Below are 21,165 nucleotides of genomic sequence, written 5' to 3'. Positions count from 1 at the left end.
AAGGGTTTTTTTTTTTTGTGTGCGTGGCCACGACGGGCGACCTCGCTCGCCCTCGGGTTCGACGCGCCCAAGGCCGCCCGCGCCTGACAAATATTTGTCTGTCCGGAGGGGGTGTCGGCGGCCGAGGCCTACATAAGGCCCGGCGGCGTGGCACCTTAGCGAGCTAGCTGGCTTGCCCGTCCCAAGATGATGTACCGGTGGAGCGTCGCTGTGTTGCTGGTGTGCGCCCCGCTGGCGCTCTGGGCTCAACAAGTGGCAAGTGAGTGGGTGTTCCGTTTGAATTGGCCCCCAATTGACGTTAGCACGTTTGAACCGCCATCCGTGTCCCGTGTATTTGGACTGTGTTTTCATCAGTGACCTCTTTGCCCCCGGTCCAAATGGATCGGACCCGTGTGGCGGCCCACGGTTATTAGTATTTGTCTCCGTATCGATGGCTCCCCTTTGGCCGAGGCTCGGTACTCGACGTTAATCCTAGCACGGACGCCGTACTAAATGGTTCTTTGGAGGCCAAGTGACCACAGGCTCTGCTCGCAGGCAACCGGCAGGTGGCCTTCTCGGTGGCGCTGAAGGCCGACAACGACCCGCGGGAAAACTACGGCCCCTATGACTCGCCCACCACTTTGGTCTTCAAACGAGTGGTGACCAACGTGGGGGGCGGCTACGACATCGACACGGGTAGGGGTGGCCGTCAGCGCCCGGGCGGCGTCACGGCCCCCCAAGCGGCGTGACCCCTGACCCCCGGTCCTTCCCGTCCGCAGGCGTCTTCACGGCCCCCGTCAAGGGTCTCTACTTTGTCACCTTCACCGGCGCCTCCCCGGACAACGGGCGCATGAACGCGGCGGTGATGAAGAACGGCGTCAACATGTTTGCCCTCTTCGACAACAAGAACAGTGCCAGCAGCGCCACCAACGGCATGGCGCTGGAACTCGACGGCGGGGACAAGGTGTCGGTGACCCTGTGGGCCAACATGGTGGTCTACGACCAGAGCCGACTCAGCACCTTCAGCGGCTTCCTCGTCGCCGCCCTGCCCTAGTGGGAGGGGCCCGCCCGCCCGGGAGACCAATAAAAAAAAGCCACCTCTCCTTCCACTTTGATGTACACGGCCACACGGGCCTTATTTCCTCTTACGCAGCTGGCCGTGATGAAAATTGTCCGTTTGTTATTATTGCGAGGTCCCGATAAGGCGCGGCTAGCTAGCCACCCTATTAGCTTGCAGCCCCGCCAAGCGCCAGCAAACACGGTCTCTCGGCACGTGTCTGTCCGCAAATGTTTGCGAGCGGAGTCCACGTTGGGTCGGCGGGACGGGCGGGGCAAAGTCTGGGCCTTCAAATAAGGGGCGAAAGCCGCCGGCGCGCTCATCGTAGCCATGGCCTTCAGCGTGAGCGTTCTGCTGGTGGCCTGCGCGCTGGGCGGCCTTCGGGCCCAACTGTTTTTCGCCGAAGAGTCGGAGCGGAAAGTCGACGTGCTCATGTACCAGTTGTCGGCGCGCTTGGAGAAGCTGGAGAGGGAGGCCGTTGAAGCGGGTGGGTGAAGCGGCGGCCGCGGCGGCGCCGCCGTCGCCCTCGTCCCGTGACCTTGTGCTTTTTCCCGCGTAGCCAAGCCGCCGGTGTCCTTCGCCGTGTCGTTGGTCAACACCACCGAGTGGACCCACCGGGGTCCCTTCAACACGGACACCACCCTGGTCTTCCAGAAAGTCATCACCAACGTGGGGAAGGGCTACGACGCCAACACGGGTAAGGAGGCGGCGCGGGATCCCCGGGGGGGGGGGCGGCCGGCCGGCAAAATCTCTATTTCCTCCTCCGCGCGCGCAGGTATCTTCACGGCCCCCGTCGGGGGCCTCTACTTCATCCTCCTCAACGGCAACGTGGGCTCCTCGGGGACCCTGAACGCGGCCGTGATCAAGAACGGCGACAACGTGTTCGCCGTCTACGACACCCGGGGAACGTTCGGCGGCGTGAGCAACGGCATGCCGCTGCTCCTGGAGGCGGGAGACCGGCTGTGGGTCACCCTGTGGGCCAACAAGAGCGTCTTCGACCAGAGCCGCCTCACCACCTTCAGCGGATTCCTGCTCAAAGCCGCCTGAAATCAATCATTTTCATATTCTGTCTTAGGATCAAATTCCAATGAAGTGAGTACACGTGTATTAAATTTATGGATTTTACCCCTTTTAAATCAATCAATGTCATTTTTTAATCCATTTTTCTGTGTTCTTAATTCAAAATTGTAGTTCAAAAATATTTTTGTAAAATGTAAACCTATACAAAATTAGATGAAATAAACATTGTTTTAGATCTATAAAAAAAACTGAATAGTCAGGGCTTTTAATCCAGTTGGTTTAATCCATTTATTTAAAAAAAATCTGATTTATTTTGTTGTGATAACAATTTTAAGTGTGAAAATACAGTAGTCATTTATTTAACAGGGCTGGGCAAACTTTGAAAAAGGAGCAAATGTGAGTGTTTTGGTTTCAATTTCTAAAGAGAAAAACTTTCCGCAATACTAAGGGTCCTGCGAGTACAATCAGTGGATTGCCATCAGCTGCTTGTCTCGCAGCCCAACCCCCAACCTCCAACTTTTTCAGTCAGCTCGCTCGCTTCTGGACGAAGGCTTGAGCAGAAAGCTCCCCCCTCCTCACTCACCCACCCACGTTGGCCCAACCCCCGTCCATTCAACTATTTCACCTATGTATGTGCCTTTGCCAACCCAGCCTGGTATCAACTGTCAAGAGCCAATTCAAGACTTTTTTTTAAACCTATTTCAAAGATGGGCCTTCAAAGCGAACACTGATGAGTGAGTGAGTGCCTCAAAAAAATTGAAGCATTGGACATTTAGCTTTGGAAATTTAGCTTAAGAGCCATTGGTCGGAGTGGCATCCCGGGGCCCAAATGTGGCCCGCCGCCTCATTTTGTGCAGCCCCAGAAAGTCAATCACTAATTGCTGACTTTGTGTTTTAGGATCAAATTCAAATGGAGATGATAGATGTTGTGATTTTGGTCTGCTTGAATCACTGTAGTCCTGCCATTGATCGGTGCGGGTGCACCGGGCGGATGTCAAAAAGCAACTCTTATTTAGAAGGGAACAGGCAGGAAGTGAAACCGAGTCAAATGGAGAGCATTTTATTGTGAAAAGCAGTGCTGCACCAGGTGAGATTTTCAGAAGCCGCGCCATGTAGTTTCCGAGCCGTGAAAGCTGAGCACCGTGAGGCGTGACGGCTCGCCAAGAAAAAGCCAGCGGAGAAAGGACCAGCTGGAAAGGCTAGCCGGGTTAGCGAGGAGAGGAGGAGGCGGTGGCATCAGCGGTGGCGTCAGCGGTGGCGTCAGCGGTGGCGTCAGCGGTGGCGTCAGCGGTGGCGTCAGCGGTGGCGTCAGCGGTGGCGTTAGCGGTGGTAGCGATGGTAGCGGTGGCGTGGGCCCATTGGCAATGGCATCAGTCGTCCAGGTTCTTTTTGGAGGCCCCGTCCCTGGTCCTGGCCCTCAACTTGTTGACCTGTCCCTCGGCCACGTCGGCCCGCTCCAGCGCCTCGTCCAGCTCGTGCTGCAGCTTGCGCGATTTGGCCAGGTGGGCGTCGGCGGCCTCCCGGCCCTCCTCGGCGGCCCGCTTGTAGGACTTGACCTTGAGCTGCAGCTTGTCGGCCAGGTCCCGCAGGCGGGCCAGGTTCCCGCCGTCCTCCTCGGCCCGGCGGGCCATCTCTTTGAGGCGGCGCTCGTGCGCCCGGGCGCCCTTGAGGCAGTCGGCGCCGCGCCGCTGCTCGCCCTCCAGCTCGCCCTCCAGCTCCTTGATGCGCAGCTCCAGTTTCTGCAGCTGCTTGCGGCCGCCCCTGCTGGCCACCTGCTCGGCCTCGTCCAGCCGGCGCTGGAGGTCCTTGACGGTCTGCTCCATGTTCTTCTTCATGCGCTCCAGGTGGGCGCCCGTGTCCTGCTCCTTCTTCAGCTCCTCGGCCATGGCGGCGGCGTCGGCCACGGCCCGCTTGGCCCTCTCCTCGGCGTGGCGGCTCTCGCCCAGGGCCTCCTCCGCCTCGGCCCGCAGGTGCAGCACGTCGGCCTCCGTCTTCTTCTTGTGGTTGAGCAGGCCGGCGTTCTGGGCCCTCAGCAGCTGGGCCCGCTCGGCCGCCTCGCACAGCTCCTGCTCGGCCAGCTTGCGGGCGCGCTCCGTCTGCTCCAGCGCGGCCAGGGCCTCCTCCAGCTCGGCCTGCAGCAGGTTGTGTCGGCGCTCCAGGACGGCGGCGTTCTCGCGCAGGTCCTCGCCGTCGCCCCGGGCCCGCTCCAGCTGGGCCTGGGCCTCCTTGTGGAGGAGCTGCAGGGCCCCGAGCTGCTTCTGGGCCTCGGCCGCCCGGCGGTTGGCCCCTCCCAGCTGCGCCTCCATCTCGTTGAGGTCGCCCTCCATCTTCTTCTTGAGCCGCAGCGCCTCGGCCCGGCTCCTGCTCTCGGCCTCCAGGGAGGACTGCAGCGAGTCCTGCGCCCGCTGGTGGTTCCTCCCGGCCTGCTCCATCTCCTCGTCCCTCTCGGCCACCTTGCGCTCCAGCTCGGCCCTGGCCTGGTTGAACTCCAGCTGGGCCCGCAGGATCTTGGCCTCCTGGTGCTCCAGGGAGCCCTCGGCCTCCTCCAGCGCCGCCTGCAGCTCGGCCTTCTCCTGCTCCAGCTGCCTGCGGCTCTTCTCCAGCTGGGAGGCGCTCTTGCCGCCCTCGCCCAGCCGCTCTCCCAGCTCGGAGATCTCCTCCTGCAGGTTCTTGTTCTCCCTCTTGGCCGTCTCCAGCTGGTCCAGGCACTCCTCGTAGGCGTTTTTCAGGCCGAAGAGCTCGGCGGCCAGGCCGCGGGCCTCCTTCTGCGAGGCCTCCAGCTCGCACTGGGACTCCTGGTACTTCTGCCGCCACTCGGCCAGCACCTTGTCGAAGGCCCGCTGCTTCTTGTCCAGCGAGGCGCAGGCGGCGTTGGACCTGTCCACGTCCAGCGCCAGGTCCTCCAGCTCTCCCTGGAGGCGGTGCTTGGTCTTCTCCAGCGAGGAGCACTTGGCGTTGGCGGCCTCGGCCGCCTCCTCGGCCTCCTGCAGTCGCTGGGCCAGCTTCTTCTTGGCCTCCTCCAGCTCCTCGGTCCTCTGGACGGCGTCGGTCTCGTACTTGGTCCTCCAGGCGGAGACCTCGGCGTTGGACTTGGACAGCGCCCTCTGCAGCTGGCCCTTGGCCTCCTGCTCCTCCTCCCACTGCTCCCGCAGGAGGTCGCAGTCGTGGCGCGCCGACTGCGCGGCGTGGGCCAGCGCGTTCTTGGCCTTGAGCTCCTCCTCCAGCTGCCGGCGCAGGTGGTCCAGCTGCTGTCCGCAGGAGTTCTTGGCCCGGGTGAGCTGCGAGACCAGGCAGTCCCTCTCCTCCATCCGCCGTCCAAGCTCGGCGTTGTCGGCCTGCAGGCGGGCCAGGCGGAGGTCGGCCTCGGCGGCGGCCCGCTGGGCCTCCTCGTACTTGGCGCGGTACTCGCTCATGCCGTCCTCCATGGAGCGTCCCAGCTTCTCGGCGTTGCACTTGTTCCTGGCCAGGCTCTCGGTGACGGAGGCCAGGTCGTCCAGCTCCAGCTTGAGCTCGCTCTTGTCCTTCTCCAGCTTCTGCTTGAGCCGCTGCAGGTCGTCCAGCCGCTCGGCCATCTCGGCCACGGCGTCGGCGTGCTTCTTGCGCAGGGCGGCCGAGGTGGCCTCGTGGCGCAGGGTGGACTCCTCCAGCTGGCGGCGCAGCTTGAGGAAGTCGGCGTCCCGGCGCTTGTTGAGCTCGGCCTGGGCCGAGGAGGCCCCGCCGGCCTCCTCCAGGCGCTCGGCCAGCTCCTCCAGCTCCCGGGAGAGGTCGCAGCGCTGCTTGTCGGCCTTGGCCCGGGCGGCGCGCTCGGCCTCCAGCTCCTCCTCCAGCTCCTCCGTCCTGGCCTGGTTCTCCTTCAGCTTCTTGTGCAGCTGTCCGGCGGCGGCCCGCTGGTCCTCCAGGCCGGCGGCCGCCTGGGCCGTCTCAAAGTCCTTCTTCTTCAGCTTGTCCTCCAGCGCGCGGGCCTGGTTCTCCAGCTCCAGCAGGCTCTCCTGGGTGAGCTTGACGTCGCCCTCCAGCTTCCTCTTGGAGCGCTCCAGCTCCAGGCGCAGCTTCTTCTCCTGCTCCAGCGAGCCCTCCAGGTCGTCCACCTGCTGCTCCAGCTTGAGCTTGGATTTGTTGAGGCCGTTGGCCTTGTCCTCCTCGCTCTGCAGGTCGTCCAGCGCCTGCTGGTGGGCCTCCTGCAGCGCCCGCTTCTCCTTGTCCAGCTTGAGGAGGTTGTGGTCCTGGGAGGCCATCTCCTCGGTCAGGTTCCTGACCTTGCCCTCGGTGGCGTGCTTCTCCTTCTCCGCCTTGGCCAGCGTCAGCTCCAGGTTGTCCATGTCCCTCTTGAGCTCGGCGCACTCGTCCTCCAGGCGCCGGCGCTTGGCGGCCAGGTCGGCGTTGAGCTCCTCCTCCTCCTCCAGCCTCTCGGCGTTCTCCTTGAGCTTGGCCTCCAGCTGGATCTTGCTGCGGATGAGCTGCTCGCAGCGCTCCTCGGCGTCGGAGAGCGTGTCCCGCTGGGCCCGGGCCCGCAGGGCCAGGTCCTCCTTCTCCCGCAGCAGGGCGGCCGCCCTCTCCTCCGCCTCCTTGCGGCGGGCCTCCGACTTGTCCAGGGCCTCCTTCAGGCGGCCAAACTCCTCCTTGATGTTGGCCATCTCCTTCTCGGACTCGGCGCTCTTGAGCAGGGGCTTGATCTTGAAGAAGAGCTTCATCCAGGGCCAGTTCTTGACGGCCAGGAAGGAGCGCAGGTTCCACTGGACCACGGTCAGGGCGTCGCGGCGCTCCAGCATCCGGGCGAAGAGGTCCCTGGTGAGCAGGGCCCGGGCCCGGGCCTGGATGCGGGTGATGATCCGGGAGAGCTGCCCGTCCCGCATCTCCTCCAGCGCGCCCAGCAGGCCGGCCTTGAAGAAGACCTTGGTGTGGCCGAAGCGGTACTGCGTGTGGTCGACGTCCAGCGAGGAGAGCAGCTTCTCGGCGCTCTTCTTGCAGTCCAGGAAGTGTCCCTCGGGGATGGCCGAGGCGTTGAGGATGCGGTAGCGCTGCTTGAAGTCGCCGTAGAGGACGCGGTTGGGGAAGCCCTTGCGGCAGATGCGGATGCCCTCCAGCACGCCGTTGCAGCGCAGCTGGTGCATGACCAGGCAGTTGTCCATCACCCCGGGGGTCTTGCGCTCGTTGGGGATCAGGCAGCGCACAAAGTGGGGGTGGGTGGTCTTCAGGTTGGTCATCAGCTTGTTGAGGTTCTCCCGGTGGAGTGCCGAGACGGTCTGGAAGGAGGAGCCCTTCTTCTTGGCCCCCTTGCCGCCGCCCTTGTCGCCGCCCTCGTTGCCGGCGCCGCCTCCGCCGCCGTAGCCGGAGAAGAGGTGGGAGAGCAGCTTGAGCGAGGACTTCTGGTACAGGCCCACCACCGTCTCGTTGAGCGGGTCCTTGTTCTTCACCAGCCAGTTGGAGATGTTGTAGTCCACGGTGCCGGCGTAGTGGACCAGGCCAAAGTGCGCCTGTGCCTCCTTGCCCTTGGCGGCCCGGGGCTTCTGGAACATCCTGTTCTTGCCCAGGTGGTTGTCGTAGAGCTTGGACTTGAAGGTCTGGTCGCTGGCCTTGGGGAACATGCACTCCTCCTCCAGGATGGACATGATGCCCAGCGGCTTCTCGATCAGGTCGATGCAGGCCTGCAGGTCCATGCCAAAGTCGATGAACTCCCAATCGATGCCCTCCTTCTTGTACTCCTCCTGCTCCAGCACAAACATGTGGTGGTTGAAGAACTGCTGCAGCTTCTCGTTGGTGAAGTTGATGCACAGCTGCTCGAAGGTGTTCATGTCGAAGATCTCGAAGCCGGCGATGTCCAGCACGCCGATGAAGTGCTGCCGCTGCTGCTTGGTGTCCAGCGAGTGGTTGATGCGCACCACCATCCAGTTGAACATCTTCTCGTAGACCGACTTGGCCAGGGCGCCCACGGCGTAGGAGACCTGGTCCACGCTCTGGCCCTTGGTCACGTACTCGTTGCCCACCTTGACCCGGGGGTGGCACAGGCCCTTGATCAGGTCGGCCGAGTTGAGGCCCATCAGGTAGGCCGACTTGTCGGCCGCCTCGGTGCCGTCGGGCTCGGCCTGCTCCTCCCGCTGCTTCTGCTTGAACCTCAGGTTGCCGTAGTGCACGATGGCGCCCGTCAGCTTGTACACGCCGGCCTTCTCCTCGCCCGAGAAGCCCAGCACGTCGAAGGCGCCGTCGGTGGCCGTCAGCTCCTCGGCGTCGTCGATGGAGGCCACCGTCAGCTCGCCCTGCGAGATGTACGAGTAGTCGTAGGGGTTGTCGCTGATCAGCAGCAGCTCCAGCAGCTCCGGCTTGCGCTTGGACAGGATCTGGTAGAAGATGTGGTAGTTCCTCTCCGCCTTCAGCTGGAAGGTCACCCGCGACTTCTCCAGCAGGTAGGTCTCGATGTCGGCCGACGACAGCTTGCCGCTGGTGCCAAAGTGGATGCGGATGAACTTGCCGAAGCGCGACGAGTTGTCGTTCCTCACCGTCTTGGCGTTGCCGAAGGCCTCCAGCGCCGGGTTGGCCTGGATGATCTGGTCCTCCAGCGTGCCCTCGCTGGCCTCCCTCTTGGCCGCCCCGCCCACCGCCGCGATGCTGGCAAAGTACTGGATCACCCGCTTGGTGTTGACCGTCTTGCCCGCGCCCGACTCGCCCGTGATCAGCACCGACTGGTTCTCCCGGTCCGTCAGCATGTACTGGTAGGCGTTGTCGGAGATGGAGAAGATGTGCGGCGGCGCCTCCGTCCTCTTCTTGCCCCGGTAGGCCGCCACCACCCCGCCGTCGTAGACGGGCAGCCACTTGTAGGGGTTGACCGTCACGCAGAACAGGCCCGAGTAGGTGTAGATCATCCAGGCCGCGTAGCGCTCCTTCAGGTTGAACAGCACCGCCGGCTCGTGCAGGAAGGTGAACATGGCCATGTCTTCGATCTTGTCGAACTTGGGCGGGTTGCGCGGGTGCACGTCCGCCTCCTTGGCGCTCACCGTGCCGCCGTCCTCCCTCTCCACCAGCACCGCGCCGCCCTCCCGCCCCCGGATACGCCCCTTCACGTACTCGTCCGCCTCGTCCGCCACGAAGCACTCCGTCTTGATGTCGAAGGGCCTGGTCTGGGCCTCCAGACGCTCCTTCTCCGACTTCCTCAGGTAGGGGGCCGCCTGGCCGAACTCGCCCGTGGTCGCGTCGGACATTTTCGCCGTCCTTAGAGAGGGTGCCGCCGGGGACTGTGGCGCCGGCGCCCCGGGACCGGCTTTTAAAGGCGCCCGCCGCTCCGAGTAAGGATGCGGGGCAGGCGGACGACGGGGGGAAAAAAAGGCGGATGCTAAATACGGCCGCCGAGACGCGGCGAGGTCGCCGCCGTGACCCCCGTGCCGTCGGGGGGCCATATTAGGAAGTGCGCCCCCGTGCCTTATCGCGCCCCCCCCCCCCCCCCCCCCCCGTGACGATTCACTTAAAACCGTGGAAACCACGACAAAATAAAAATCACCACGATGCTCTCGTCCCCAAATCGGAAGGCCCGTTCGTCTCGCCGGGCGCCTTTGCCCGCGGGGGATACGTGTACGTGAGTCGAAACGAGAAGCTGGGTGTTTTTCTGCCTTGGAATGCATACGTGTGTTATCACTATTCCTCTCTCTCTCTGTCCGTCTTTATCGCAGAGACACTCCAAAAAGTACCCAAGTGTGTGGCGTGATTGATTGCTGGATCCTAAGTGAGGACGAACAAAAGACTCGGGGACCCACCACGTGTCCCGATTGTCCGTACGTGTTCAGATTTTAGACCTGGCGTATGGACATTAAAGGAGTCAAAAGAAGCTCAAGACCCAAAGGCCATCCTTTTATCCCTCCCAGTCCCAATGGATTGGACGGCCAACGAGTGACACCAAGCGAGACCCTCAAATAATGAGTTGGCCCTAGCAAACTCAGTCGAGGAAAAGCTCTTTTATCTGAGCCTAAATGCAGTGTACATCTCCAGATGGCAGTAGCAGCCAATAAAAGTTATCAATTATGAGAAAAAAATCAAGACTCTGGTCTATCTCTCGCTATAAATGGCAGGATTCAAGTTGAATAGATTGTAAATAAATAAAGTCGTGTACGACAGAACCTAAAAAAAACTGTATTTTTAGCTGTCTGCCGTACTCATAAACGTATTTTTTTTTCACGGCGGTCCAGACCTGTGCTTATACGCCCTGACGTCAGGGGGCACTAAAGAGTGCAGCGTCAACGAGGGGAGAATTACACAAGAAAGAAAAGCCTCACGAAGAAGAACGGAAGCAGTTGACGTCCTTGTGAAGAAAACAGCCAGCATACAACATGAATAGAGGAATATTTGTAAGTCATTACATTTACTACTTTTACAATCTGACTGCACGTGACCCACTTGTTACTATGCTTAACGGGTGGCTTGTCATTTGGTAGAAAGCGCCCATAGACCTCTCGGCATCGGTTAGGGGTCAAAGACGCGCCGGCTAGCTAATGTGCTAATACGAGCAACCTCCAACTTTTTTTGCTGCGGCATCTTTAAAAGCTATCTTGTCGAATTAGTGGGAAAATGTACGTAAACTGCCGTTCTCCTCCAAAACATTTTTACGGCGCTTTAGGAATGTTTGTGTTTTTCTGACGGGACGAAGGTTGTTTTGATATTTGTATAAACACTGATTGGGTGAACCAAAATAAAGTAAGTACTGAGAGCAGGTATTTTTTTGTCCCTATGGGATTTGCGAGACTTGTGCTTTCTAGCTTGGTGGCCTCTCGACCACAATTTGAATATAAACAAAATAACGACACCTTTTTAGAAAGGTATTGTGAAATGGAATACTACTTCCGTTAATTTGGCCCCTAAGAACAAGGAAAATGTTTAAATAATTGAACGTGAATGTGGTCGTCCTTATGTCGCTCCACAAACCAGGAAAAGGTGTTATTATTGTATTGTATTTTGAAGATGCTCAAGGGGGAAGCATTCGATGTGGGCGTGTTGGATTTCAATATGAATGTACCACTTTTGGGGTAACGCTAGGTGGCGGTCATGTCCCACTGGTCGACTTGCAAGCTTGCTCAACAAGCAAAGGCACTCCAAGCTACAATTTGAATTTGGCCTTGTTTTTTTTCTGGATATCTGGGGGCGAATGGGGTCTCTGAACTCTCAAAACCCTTGCAAAACATTCACCCCCCCTTGCTTTATTTTTCGCAGGCTCTCCAGCAGGTGGTGCGGCGGAACTTTTGTGGCTCTGCTCGGAGGTCCGTAGAGAACCAGGTCCCCAAGAACCAGAAGCTCTTCCAGGTGAGTCTAAGAACCAAAACCCCCGGTCCCCTTGAAAGCCAAGAAAATTAAATCTCGTATCGTTAATGAATAAACGCTCCTTTTTGTGTTTATATCCCTTTTTGATGACTGAATTGTCAATTTGAACGCGTAACGCACCCATACCAAATCAAACTGTCGTGCCAATACCGTTTTTTTACATTTTTTTTGGGGGGGGGGGGGGGTATAAACATACTTTATTATTACACACCTACATGCCTATAAAGGGAGGACGCCACGACGTTTGGTGCTGTGCGTAGCTGGCGGCCATCTTGGGTAGGTCAAGCTGAGGTGGCCAACCAGAGTGCAAAGTGCACAGTTCGTGCACGTTGTTTGTCAGCATTCCACGATACGGCTGATGTCGTCTTAGCGGCGTTTGCTTCTGTCTAACACTAATTCTAACAATATGCTCCATGTGTGCACAAGTAGCGAGTGATTTAAATACGACGTTTTAATGGCTCATCTAATGACGGCAAATAAATTAGAGGCGGCGGCGGAGGTCGGTTCGCTCGCGCGGAAAATGCCACCGTCGGAATTTCCGCCCGCCGACAGTCGGATCGGCGGACCCCTTACAGACGTGGCGTTCGTCGCCGCCGCCGTCGGCTGGCGAGCGACGCGGGCGACTGGAACTTGTCGCCGGAATTGGCAAATGATAAAAATGAAACGCCAGTCGCGACGCATGGCCGGCCAAAACCGCCGACGTGAATCAACTGGGCCACGTTGCCAAGAGCGGCTGATAGATGAGGGGAAAAAAAAAAAAAGATCCAGCCCGCCCCCTTCATCTCAACCTTTTTTGCAACAACATTCTTAGACGACCGCTTCACCTCTGCCGTCAATTAATCCACCGTTATTTATCCCACCGGCTCACGTTGGACCCCGAGCCCAAAAGAAATGAGAGCCACGTGTTTTTTTTTTTCTTCTTCTTTTTTTCCTCCCGTTTGCTTGTACTGCAACTGGAATGGATGTGGGATGCCAATTCTGATGAGCCAGCAAGTCAAATATCAAAGAAATATGCACATGTCTAATTGGAACATGTGACCGTTGCGGCCATTCCCACCAATAACGCTCTTGAAAGCCTTTTTTTCTCTCCGAATTTGTTAGACGATAAGTTTTAGCATCTGACTCCGACGGCTCAAACTGATCTTGAGCGAAAGGCTGCTCCGACCCCACCCACAGCGGCCCAACCCCCGTCCATCCAACGTTGTCAGCTGGTGGCTTTGCGAAACCACCCCTGCCTTGTATAAACTGTCAAAGCCACTTCAAGACTTTTTTTTTGGACCTATTTCAAACGTGGGCCATCAAAGCGCAAACTTTTCACCCATTTAAGAGCACCTTTGTTGAATGATATTTCACCCATCTTGTTATATAAACAGCTGTGTATGATGACAACATTTTTTTTAATTTGATAGAAAGGCAAAGCATCCCATAAGACTAGGTTTTCATTTCAAACTATTACACAAAGTGTAGGCTTTCACAGAGAGAAGCTTTGCGCAATACTAAGTGTCCCGCAAGTGCAATCAGTGGATCGGCGTCATCTGCTTATTGCAGCCCAACCCCCGCTGCCTCAAAGTTGCTCCGGTGGGTCGCTCCGGGATGACTTGAGCCGAGAGCTGCTCCCTCCCTCGCTCCCTCCCCTCCCACGATGGCCCAACCCCCGTCCATTCGACTTTTTCACCTCTGTATGTGTCTTTGCCAGCCCTGCCTGATATCAACTGTCAAGAGCCAATTCAAGACTTTTTTTTTAAACCTATTTCAATCATGGGCCTTCAAAGCGCACACTTTTGACCATTTTGACTCATTCAAGAGCACCTTTGTCGAATGGTATTTCAACCATTTGGTTCTAAACAGCTGTGTATGATGACAATAAATGTTTTTAATTTGATAAAAAGGTGTAGCATCCCATCAGACTCGGCTTTAATGTCAAACTATTCCACAAAATGTAGGCTTTCACAAAGAGGAAAGCTTTGCGCAATACTAAGTGTGCTGCGAGTGCAATCAGTGGATCGGCATCAGCTGCTTGTCGCGGCCCAACCCCCGCTGCCTCAAAGTTGGTCAGCTCGGTTGGGTCTCAGCTCCAAACCAAAATGCTGCTCCCTCCCTGCCTCCCTCTCCATCCCGACCCAACCCCCGTTGCTTCAATTTAGTCACCTGTGTGACACCTGTGTGTTGGGGGACTTTGAAAAGCATCCCACCCCTGGTATAAACTGTCAAAGCCACTTCAAGACTTTTTTTTTTTTGGACTGAAGACTTAATTTAAATCCTATATTTGAATGAAGACTATGAGGCTTTATTTTGATATATTACGACCGTGTGATTAAACCGCTTTGTGTTTTATTGTAATGATTTGTCTGTCATAAAATATAGGATGTCTTCCAACTCAAAATGCACAATTGACAATGTAATATCACAATATAGATTGTGCCTTTTTTTGGTTTGCGCGCGATGACACTCGTCGGTGCCTTTTTGAAATTGACCTTTTTTTTTTCTTGTTCTTTTTTTTAGGAGGACAACGGCATCCCGGTGCACCTGAAAGGCGGCACGGCCGACGCGCTGCTCTACAGGGCCACCATGACGCTGACCGTGCTGGGTGAGTGGCGGCCCGCTCGCCTCGCGTTCTTTGCCCCGTCGTTACGGTATTTCCGCTTGAAGCCATCCACGGCGCCCGCGGGCGGGCCCGAGCGGCGTCCGGCGCCGTCGACGCACGTGGCGACGGATTTTGACCCGCGGCGGTGTCGTTGCAGGTGTGGGTTACGTGCTGTACGAGCTGGTGAAGGCGGCGTACCCCCAGAAGAAATAATGAGGCTCTGGCTTTGGCCATGAAGACCACCGGCGCCGCCGCCATCTTGCTCTCTGTCCTGTTTGTGGGATCAATATTTATTGCTCAGACAGATCAATTAAACGTGTCATGACCAATTGTTCCTCTTTCCGTCTGCTTTGTGCTCCCATTGGCTTTTGTTTTCTTTGATTCTGTTGCTGATCAAGCCCATTCATTCAAGGGGTAACCTTGTATTTTGGATGGAAATAAAAGAGCCCACCACACTGACGCTGACTTGACCTTGGTTTTTTTTTTTAAGCACCTCACATTATTTGCCTGGGAACCACTTTTTGGAGCCCTTTTTGGGGTCCTGGAGGGCCGCTGTGTGCGGCTCCCAGCTTTTCCTTCCAGTCAGACATTCCGTGATGTTGAGAGGTTGGACCAAAGCACCCCCACACTTGGTACAGTGGAATTGTTTGCCCACCCTAAAATGTTATTAATGACATGTATTGTAGGTCTCTGACTGACAGTGATGGACATCCAAATTAGCCTTCCCGGCGCCTATGGATTGGACGTCAATGGCAGAAGGGCTCAAATGCCATGTCTCCAACTGTGTGAATATATACGTATACTAGTACTGTGCATTGACCTTGTCTTGCATTCTTGGGATGCTCACAAGGGGGCGTCCACGACCCTCGCCTTTCCGCCCGGAACCCGCCACGGCCACGTGAAGCCGCTCTGATGGGGTTGGCTTCGGCTTTTGACTTTCTCGCCTTCTACAGCTCAGAGGAGACGAGAGGAGGAAGGAGGAGGAGGACAAGAGCGGAGAGGCGCCGATCGAGGACATTTTGGGACGCGGTTTCAGGTCACGTGAGCCGTCCTCTGCTGGCTCAGCACAAAAGAAAAAGCCCGCCGAGGAGTGTCAAAGTTTCCGAGGGACTCTGTGGTCCGCGGGGTGGACGGGGTGGACCGCCCCCCCTTCCCCCTCCTCCTCTTAAGTAGGACCGGCTCGGCCCACTTTTGGGAAAAGCCGTCGACGCCCGCCGAGCTCCGAACACAAGTTGGGAGCACCTCAGCCGGCCGTGCACGACTTCCTTCCTTCCTTCCTTCTTGGCTCTTGTGCTTCTTTCAGGTGAGTGACAGCCACTCCTTGGTGTAATGGCCCAAAGTTGACGTGTCTCTGACCCTCTCTCTTTTCTCCCGGTTCCCTTCTGGTGACCTAGCTGCGACTTTGTCTCTTTTTCTGCTTCTTTGGAACTCGGACAGGAACCCTTGGCTCCTTTCTCACGGGTTGGTCTTGTCCCTTTTTCTAAAAGCTCTCCACGTGTCCCGCTTCCTCTTCTCTTCCAAGACCTTCCGTGACCTCCCCGACCCGATTTTTCCTCCTCATCTGGCCTTCTTCCTTCTCCTCCCGGACGGAGCCCGCCGTCTCCCATCCCTTTATCCCTCCCTCCCTCCCTCTCTCCCTCCCTCCCTACCGCCCCACGTCACCTCGCCCGGCGACGGTTGCCAAAGTAATCCGATAGTCAATGTATTCTTCTCCACACTCCTCCATTTGTAATGGGCTAGATTGGATTTTTCTATATTTTGGTTAACGAAGCAAAAGTCCAAAGCGTGGGCAGGTTGGCGCTAAAGCCAGGTCAATGCCCACGGCGATGGACGTCCAATCCGTTTGAAGTAGGAGAATGCCACTCTCCCACTTGGAATGTATTGGCAAAGTGAAAAAGCTCAGCCGCTCGTGGCAGTCCTCCTAACTGGCCTTCCGGCCGCCTCTCTTTGGGCAGCCCTCCACGTCCACGCCCACGTCCACGCCGCGCCGCGCCGAACCTCCGGCGGGCAAAATGAAGAGCGGACGGAGCCTGGCGGCCGCCGTCCTCCTGACGCTGACGCTGGCCCGCCCGTCTTGGGGCCAGGACCAAGGTAAGAGCCGCTGCTGGCGCGGGCCTCCTCCTTTTGACCTTTCACCCCTGCCTTTCCTCTCCGTGTCGCGGCGGCGCCAAATGTGTGTGCGTGTGCGTGACGGGAAACGTTTTCAATGAGTTGGCCTTTGACGCGGTTTTGCTCTTTAAGAATGTTCAAGTCATTTCAGATGTTCTTTGTCTGCCATTGTTTGTCTTTGATGCTCATTGACACGGGGGAGGCAAAATCTTGCAGCAAGGGAATTTTTACACAAACCATCCCGCCACTCTTCTCCCGTGTTTTTGATCGCCGGGCGGGAGAAAAGGGGCCCGTGCGCCCCCGGGCCCCCGTGGACGGCGACCCTCGGACAAATCTGGCCATCATTTTTGCCAGTGGAGGTGGAACACAAGCATATTTTCCAAATTCTTTGAAATACAATTCCAAATTCATAGTCATTTTGGAGCCAGAAATCCATTTGAGGATGATTATTTGTAAGATCAAGTCAACCCCCCTCCCCCTCCCCCAAGAAACTGTGTCATGTGACCATGGAGAGGCGCTCTTGCTTCAAGTCTCTCTGCGTGACATGTCAGAAAGAAAAAAAAAAGGAAAAAAAGGAGGAAGGCGGCTGGCGTCCAACTTTCCTGCCGGGTGATTTCTCTGTCCTTATGGAAGGCGAAGACTAAATATGACTTCAACTCATCTTTTTCCACGAGTTCAACACCAGTGGAAAAAAGAAGAAAAAAAAAAGCCACCGGCGTCTGCTTATTTTCTCTCCAATGACAAAGTGAGTGAGACACCGCAGAGAAAAGAAAATGGGAAAGAGGCCTCTGCGAAGTCCACCCGACCCAACCCGGCCTAACCTCGGACCGACGCCGACATTGACGGCCGGCCACGCTCAAATGCCATCCCATAGATCCAAAAAAGACATACAAGTCAAATGGAAGTGGAGAAAAAATGGGCGGAGAAGATTTTCATTTGAAATGACACGCCGCCACTGGACGTCAGATGGCTTGAAATGGACCAATGGGTGACCAATGGGTGACCAATGGGTGACCCAGCGGTGGAAGAATGATGCATTTTGTGAGAAATGGGCCAATCCGGGATGGAGCCTGGGCCAGAGCCAAGAAAGACTGTGTCCACGCTTTTCAGGTTGGTGCTTCCTCTCTCCCTCGGCATGGTCCCGTCCGTCGCCTTCTCCCGGTCAAGTCCGCCCGGACTTGACCAGGATATTTTACTGGGATATTCTTCACGTGTGGCGGTTGGTGGTAGTGGAGGACAAAAGGCGCGTGCCCGCCACCCCAACCCGAAGAATATGCTCCTTAAAATATTCCCCAAAGAACACGGCGTCTTTGCGTACATGACACTTTTTTTGTCCTCAAGTTGTCTCCTGCAACTTGTCATGTACGACTGTCATTTTGTACTTTTTTGTGTGTGTGTGTTAACCCAAAAAAACAGCTTCCTCCCCAGCCCGGTCCGGACGGTAGGCAGACCAACGCGTGGACGCGTTGGCCAATCCAATCCAACTGGGATTGGATTGACGTCCGTCCCTCTCTGGAAAACATGACTTTTCATGTGTGACAGCAAAGAAAAGCCAAAGAAAGTCCTTTTTCCAATTTTGAGGGAGGGAAGCAAAGTGTTAAAAGATGCCTTTGAACGAATTGAGCCGGGAAGCCTCAAAGTCCACAGGAAGTGACTTGAACTTAATCAGCCAATCACCAGGCGCTGACCTCAACATCAGGAAGTCAGCAGGAAAGCACCTGGAACTTTTGGGTTCGGAAGAGTGAGACTTTACCTTTTGTAGAAATGGCATTTGGTTGCACTTTTGAAGAAGGGCGCCCGCCGCAGCCTTTCTTTGCTGTCGCCGCCACCTCGCCACTAACCAAGGGCCAAATGGCGCCACCTCGCCACTCGCCACTCGCCACTAACCAAGGGTCAAATGGATCCGGCAAAGCCGCGCCCTTTTAACTTGCATTTTGTCTTTTCGAACCCAGTGGAGGCGCCGTCCCAGCTGACCTTTCGCATCGCGGACGAGCGCAGCGTGCAAATGTCCTGGCGTGGGCCGCGCTCGCCGCCGGAGGGCTACACGGTGCTGGTGACCTCCGAGCAAGGTGGGGGCCGCAAATCATTATCCCAAAGCTACTTTGACAGATGGAGTTTTTCTTTTTTTTTTTTTTTCCCCCTTTTCTTTTTTCTTTCCACCACCACCGCCGCCGTCGCGCCGCCTTTTGGCCTCCGGCGACGCAACGGCGAGACAAACATTGCAAGTCAGCTCGGCGCCATAAAGGCTTAGATCAGATTAACAAGTCTTATTTTACGCCGAGCTCAGATCAACGTCCAATAAATACGGCAATAAATAAATCAACAGGTTAAAGATTGCAGCCAGCGCCCCTCAATTTGAGCCTTTCAAAACTTTTTGGTGCAGTCCATTTTTTGCCATTTTTTTGCCTTTTTTTTGCCATTTTTTGCCATTTTTTGCCATTTTTTAGCCATTTTGTTGCAATTTTTTGGCCATTTTTGGCCATTTTTTGGCCATTTTTTTGGCCATTTTTTGGCCATTTTTTGGCAATTTTTTGGCCATTTTTTGTGTCCATTTTTTTGGCCATTTTTTTGGCCATTTTTGGGCCATTTTTTGAGCATTTTTTGGCGATTTTTTGCCATTCTTTTGCCCTTTTTTGCCCTTTTTTGCCCTTTTTTTGCCCTTTTTTTTTGCCCTTTTTTTTGCCCTTTTTTTTGCCTTTTTTTTTGCCATTTTGTTGCCGTTTTTCGCCATTTTGCCGCGATGTTCCTTTTGACCGAATCCCCCGGGCTTCCCAGGCTTCCTCCGCGAGTTGACCTTGGCGGGGACGGAAACCTCGGCCACCATTTCGGATCTGGACCGAGACGTGGACTACTCGGCCAGCGTCTCGGCCTACGTCGGATCGGCCCAGAGTCTCCCCGCCACGGGCCGGATCAGGCGTGAGTTCCGCCCGTGTTTTTTGTCCGGGTTGCGACCGGACGGAGCGCCCACTCGACCCCGTGTCCCCTCTCTCTCGCAGTGGAGTCCGGATCTTCCCGGAGAGCGGACCCGCACGCCGTCCGTAAGTGTCGCCCGTCGCCGCAGCACCCCCCCACCCCCCCGACCCCGAAGGCGACCCCTGAGCGCCGGCTAACCGTCGACAGAATGCACCACGACGGCCGACGTGGCCATCTTGGCGGCCGGCTCTTGGAGCGAGGACGGGGCGGCCTGGCTGCGGGCGCGAGGCCTGGCGGCCGGGGTGGCCGGCGCCTTCCGGGTGGGCCGGGGCCAGACGCGGGTGGGCGTGCTGCGCTACCTGGACGGCGCGCCCGCCGGCTTCCCGCTGGACCGCCACCAGGATACGCGCACGCTCCTGCGCGCCATCCACTCGCTGGAGGTCCCCCGCGGCCACGCCCGCACGGGTGAGTCGGCTTCGGAACTACCGATGTCTCTGAACGGGAGTCCCGCGACGGGGGGTTCCCTCCCCGGGGGGGCCCCTTTACGGATAGAGCGACCACTCCCCCGGCGTAACGGCCACGTGGGCGTTTGTTTTTCCCCACAGGCGCGGCGCTGGATTACTTGTCGGAGCGGACGCTGTCGGAGGCGGGGGGCGGCAGGCCGTCCTTCCCCAAAGTGGCGCTGGTCCTGACCGACGGCGGCGACTGGGACGACACGGCCCGGGCCTCGGCGCGCCGCCTGCGAAGCCGAGGCGTGGAGATCTTCGTGGCGGGTACGACCGGCGCCGGACCGTCCGACGGCCGATCGGGAAGGACTCTGCGTCGGAACGGACGCGTGCCGCCGCCGCCGTCGTCGCCCGTTCATCCCGGTCCTTGTCGCCGGCAGATGTGGGAGGGGCCGACGGCGAGGCCGCCAGGGCGCTGGCCTCGGAGCCGTACTGGAGTCACTTGTTTGACGCCGCCGCCGCCTCCGACCTGCGCGCCCTTCAGAACGACGTGGTGGGCCAGCTGTGCGCCAGCGCGGAAGAGCAGACCGCCTCGCTGGCCGGCGCCGAACGAGGTGGGTCGGGCGTTTCAATCCGGCGGTAAAAGAAAGAAAAGGAGCTCGACGTGACCGGCCCGCTCCGTGTCCCGGGGCAGCCCCGCCGCCGGCCTCCGACCTGCAGGTGACGGAGGTGTCCTCCAAGAGCGTGGGGCTGAGCTGGAGCCCCCCGGCCGGCCAGGTCTCGGGCTTCAGGGTGCGGCTGACCCCCTCCACGCCCGGCGCCCCGAGCCGGGAAGTTCACGTGGGCGCCACGCGAACCTCTGTGAGCGTGCGGGACCTGGAGCCCGACACCCTGTACCGGGCCGAGGTCTTTGCGCTCAACGGCCTGACGCCCAGCCCGCCGGCCTCGGCGTCGCGGAGGACGCTCCCCGTCAAAGTGTCCGTGGGTGTGTGGCCGCCGTCTTATCTCCTGGGCCCCCCCCCCACCCGGAGTCCTATAAAAGTGTAGCTCTCGCCCGCCCCAGAATGCTCCCTGGGCATGGACGTCCAAGCCGACGTGGTCCTCCTGGTGGACGGCTCGTACAGCATCGGGCTGGCCAACTTTGCCAAGGTGCGGGCCTTCCTGGAGGTGCTGGTCAACACCTTCGACGTGGGCCCGGACAAGGTCCGCATCGGCCTGGTCCAGTACAGCCGCGACCCGCACACGGAGTTTTTGCTGGACGCCCACCCGGACACGGGCGGGGTTCTGAAGGCGCTGCGCTCCTTCCCCTACCGCGGCGGCTCCACCAACACGGGCAAGGCCATGAGCTACGTGCGGGAGCGCCTCTTCCGGCCCTCGGGCGGCGCCCGCCCCCACGTGCCCCGGGTGGCCATCCTGGTGACGGACGGCAAGTCGTCGGACGCCTTCCGGGACCCGGCGGCCCGCCTGCGCCAGGCCGGCGTGGAGATCTTTGCCGTGGGCGTGAAGGACGCCGTGCGCTCGGAGCTGGAGGCCATCGCCAACCGGCCGGCCTCCTCGCACGTCTACACGGTGGAGGACTTTGACGCCTTCCAGAGGATCTCCAAGGAGCTGACGCAGTCCATCTGCCTGAGGATCGAGCAGGAGCTCCGAAACATTCAGATCAAACGTGAGTCCCGCAAGGGGATTCTTTCGATGCGCTCGCACTCGTGGGCCGTTTTTTTGTTGTTGCCATAAATGGGTTGAAAAGCGCAGCGGAAGGA

At 57.9% G+C, this 21,165-nt stretch overlaps 4 protein-coding genes and 1 pseudogene across 6 annotated transcripts in view; 4 read left to right on the top strand and 1 right to left on the bottom strand.

Moving 5' to 3' along the window:
- Positions 1 to 93: 93 nt before the first annotated feature.
- Positions 94 to 1,088, top strand: LOC144187064 (complement C1q tumor necrosis factor-related protein 3-like). 2 transcript variants are annotated; one of them, XM_077710596.1, is made up of 4 exons: positions 150 to 259; positions 373 to 455; positions 535 to 675; positions 759 to 1,088. In XM_077710596.1, exons 2-4 carry the CDS (start codon positions 431 to 433, stop codon positions 1,031 to 1,033), a joined length of 441 nt encoding a protein of 146 aa, XP_077566722.1. In that variant the 5' UTR covers positions 150 to 259; positions 373 to 430; the 3' UTR covers positions 1,034 to 1,088. The 2 variants fall into 2 exon arrangements, with proteins under 2 accessions (XP_077566720.1, XP_077566722.1); XM_077710594.1 differs by lacking the exon at positions 373 to 455 and having other exon boundaries at positions 94 to 259.
- Positions 1,089 to 1,157: 69 nt separating this feature from the next.
- LOC144187048 (complement C1q tumor necrosis factor-related protein 3-like) lies at positions 1,158 to 2,176 on the top strand. Its single transcript, XM_077710593.1, has 3 exons — positions 1,158 to 1,523; positions 1,596 to 1,733; positions 1,812 to 2,176. Exons 1-3 carry the CDS (start codon positions 1,367 to 1,369, stop codon positions 2,081 to 2,083), a joined length of 567 nt encoding a protein of 188 aa, XP_077566719.1. The 5' UTR covers positions 1,158 to 1,366; the 3' UTR covers positions 2,084 to 2,176.
- Positions 2,177 to 3,380: 1,204 nt separating this feature from the next.
- On the bottom strand, positions 3,381 to 9,249 carry LOC144182139 (myosin-6 pseudogene; annotated as a pseudogene).
- Positions 9,250 to 10,233: 984 nt separating this feature from the next.
- Positions 10,234 to 14,396, top strand: cox7a2b (cytochrome c oxidase subunit 7A2b). The gene is made up of 4 exons (XM_077710236.1): positions 10,234 to 10,386; positions 11,246 to 11,335; positions 13,856 to 13,940; positions 14,095 to 14,396. The coding sequence occupies exons 1-4, from the start codon at positions 10,369 to 10,371 to the stop codon at positions 14,148 to 14,150; spliced, it is 249 nt and encodes an 82-aa protein (XP_077566362.1). The 5' UTR covers positions 10,234 to 10,368; the 3' UTR covers positions 14,151 to 14,396.
- A 636-nt stretch (positions 14,397 to 15,032) lies between these two features.
- The window catches only part of col12a1b (collagen, type XII, alpha 1b), a 30,016-nt gene continuing 23,883 nt past the window's right edge, over positions 15,033 to 21,165 (top strand). For both annotated transcript variants that reach the window (XM_077710293.1, XM_077710292.1), the window contains exons 1-10: positions 15,033 to 15,240; positions 15,893 to 16,028; positions 17,999 to 18,115; positions 18,822 to 18,962; positions 19,043 to 19,084; positions 19,167 to 19,424; positions 19,565 to 19,732; positions 19,846 to 20,019; positions 20,100 to 20,390; positions 20,469 to 21,071. In XM_077710293.1, the coding sequence (XP_077566419.1) occupies positions 15,950 to 16,028; positions 17,999 to 18,115; positions 18,822 to 18,962; positions 19,043 to 19,084; positions 19,167 to 19,424; positions 19,565 to 19,732; positions 19,846 to 20,019; positions 20,100 to 20,390; positions 20,469 to 21,071 (1,873 nt within the window). In that variant the 5' untranslated portion in view covers positions 15,033 to 15,240; positions 15,893 to 15,949. The remainder of the gene's footprint in view (positions 15,241 to 15,892; positions 16,029 to 17,998; positions 18,116 to 18,821; positions 18,963 to 19,042; positions 19,085 to 19,166; positions 19,425 to 19,564; positions 19,733 to 19,845; positions 20,020 to 20,099; positions 20,391 to 20,468; positions 21,072 to 21,165) is intronic.

The sequence above is a fragment of the Stigmatopora nigra genome, chromosome 2, assembly GCF_051989575.1.
Source record: "Stigmatopora nigra isolate UIUO_SnigA chromosome 2, RoL_Snig_1.1, whole genome shotgun sequence".
Taxonomy (NCBI): Eukaryota; Metazoa; Chordata; class Actinopteri; order Syngnathiformes; family Syngnathidae; genus Stigmatopora; species Stigmatopora nigra.
Note: the sequence above shows the minus strand (reverse complement) of the source record. Positions and strands in the feature narration are given on the sequence as shown.

Bases quoted from the DNA above. Each gene is read 5' to 3' on its own strand.
- LOC144187064 (XM_077710594.1), top strand. From the start codon at position 187: ATGATGTACCGGTGGAGCGTCGCTGTGTTGCTGGTGTGCGCCCCGCTG. The intron at 260-534 runs GTGAGTGGGTGT...CTCTGCTCGCAG, and splicing joins CTGGGCTCAACAAGTGGCAA to GCAACCGGCAGGTGGCCTTC. The intron at 676-758 runs GTAGGGGTGGCC...TCCCGTCCGCAG, and splicing joins CGGCTACGACATCGACACGG to GCGTCTTCACGGCCCCCGTC.
- LOC144187048 (XM_077710593.1), top strand. From the start codon at position 1,367: ATGGCCTTCAGCGTGAGCGTTCTGCTGGTGGCCTGCGCGCTGGGCGGC. The intron at 1,524-1,595 runs GTGGGTGAAGCG...TTTCCCGCGTAG, and splicing joins GAGGGAGGCCGTTGAAGCGG to CCAAGCCGCCGGTGTCCTTC. The intron at 1,734-1,811 runs GTAAGGAGGCGG...CCGCGCGCGCAG, and splicing joins GGGCTACGACGCCAACACGG to GTATCTTCACGGCCCCCGTC.
- cox7a2b (XM_077710236.1), top strand. The intron at 11,336-13,855 runs GTGAGTCTAAGA...TCTTTTTTTTAG, and splicing joins AGAACCAGAAGCTCTTCCAG to GAGGACAACGGCATCCCGGT. The intron at 13,941-14,094 runs GTGAGTGGCGGC...GTGTCGTTGCAG, and splicing joins CATGACGCTGACCGTGCTGG to GTGTGGGTTACGTGCTGTAC.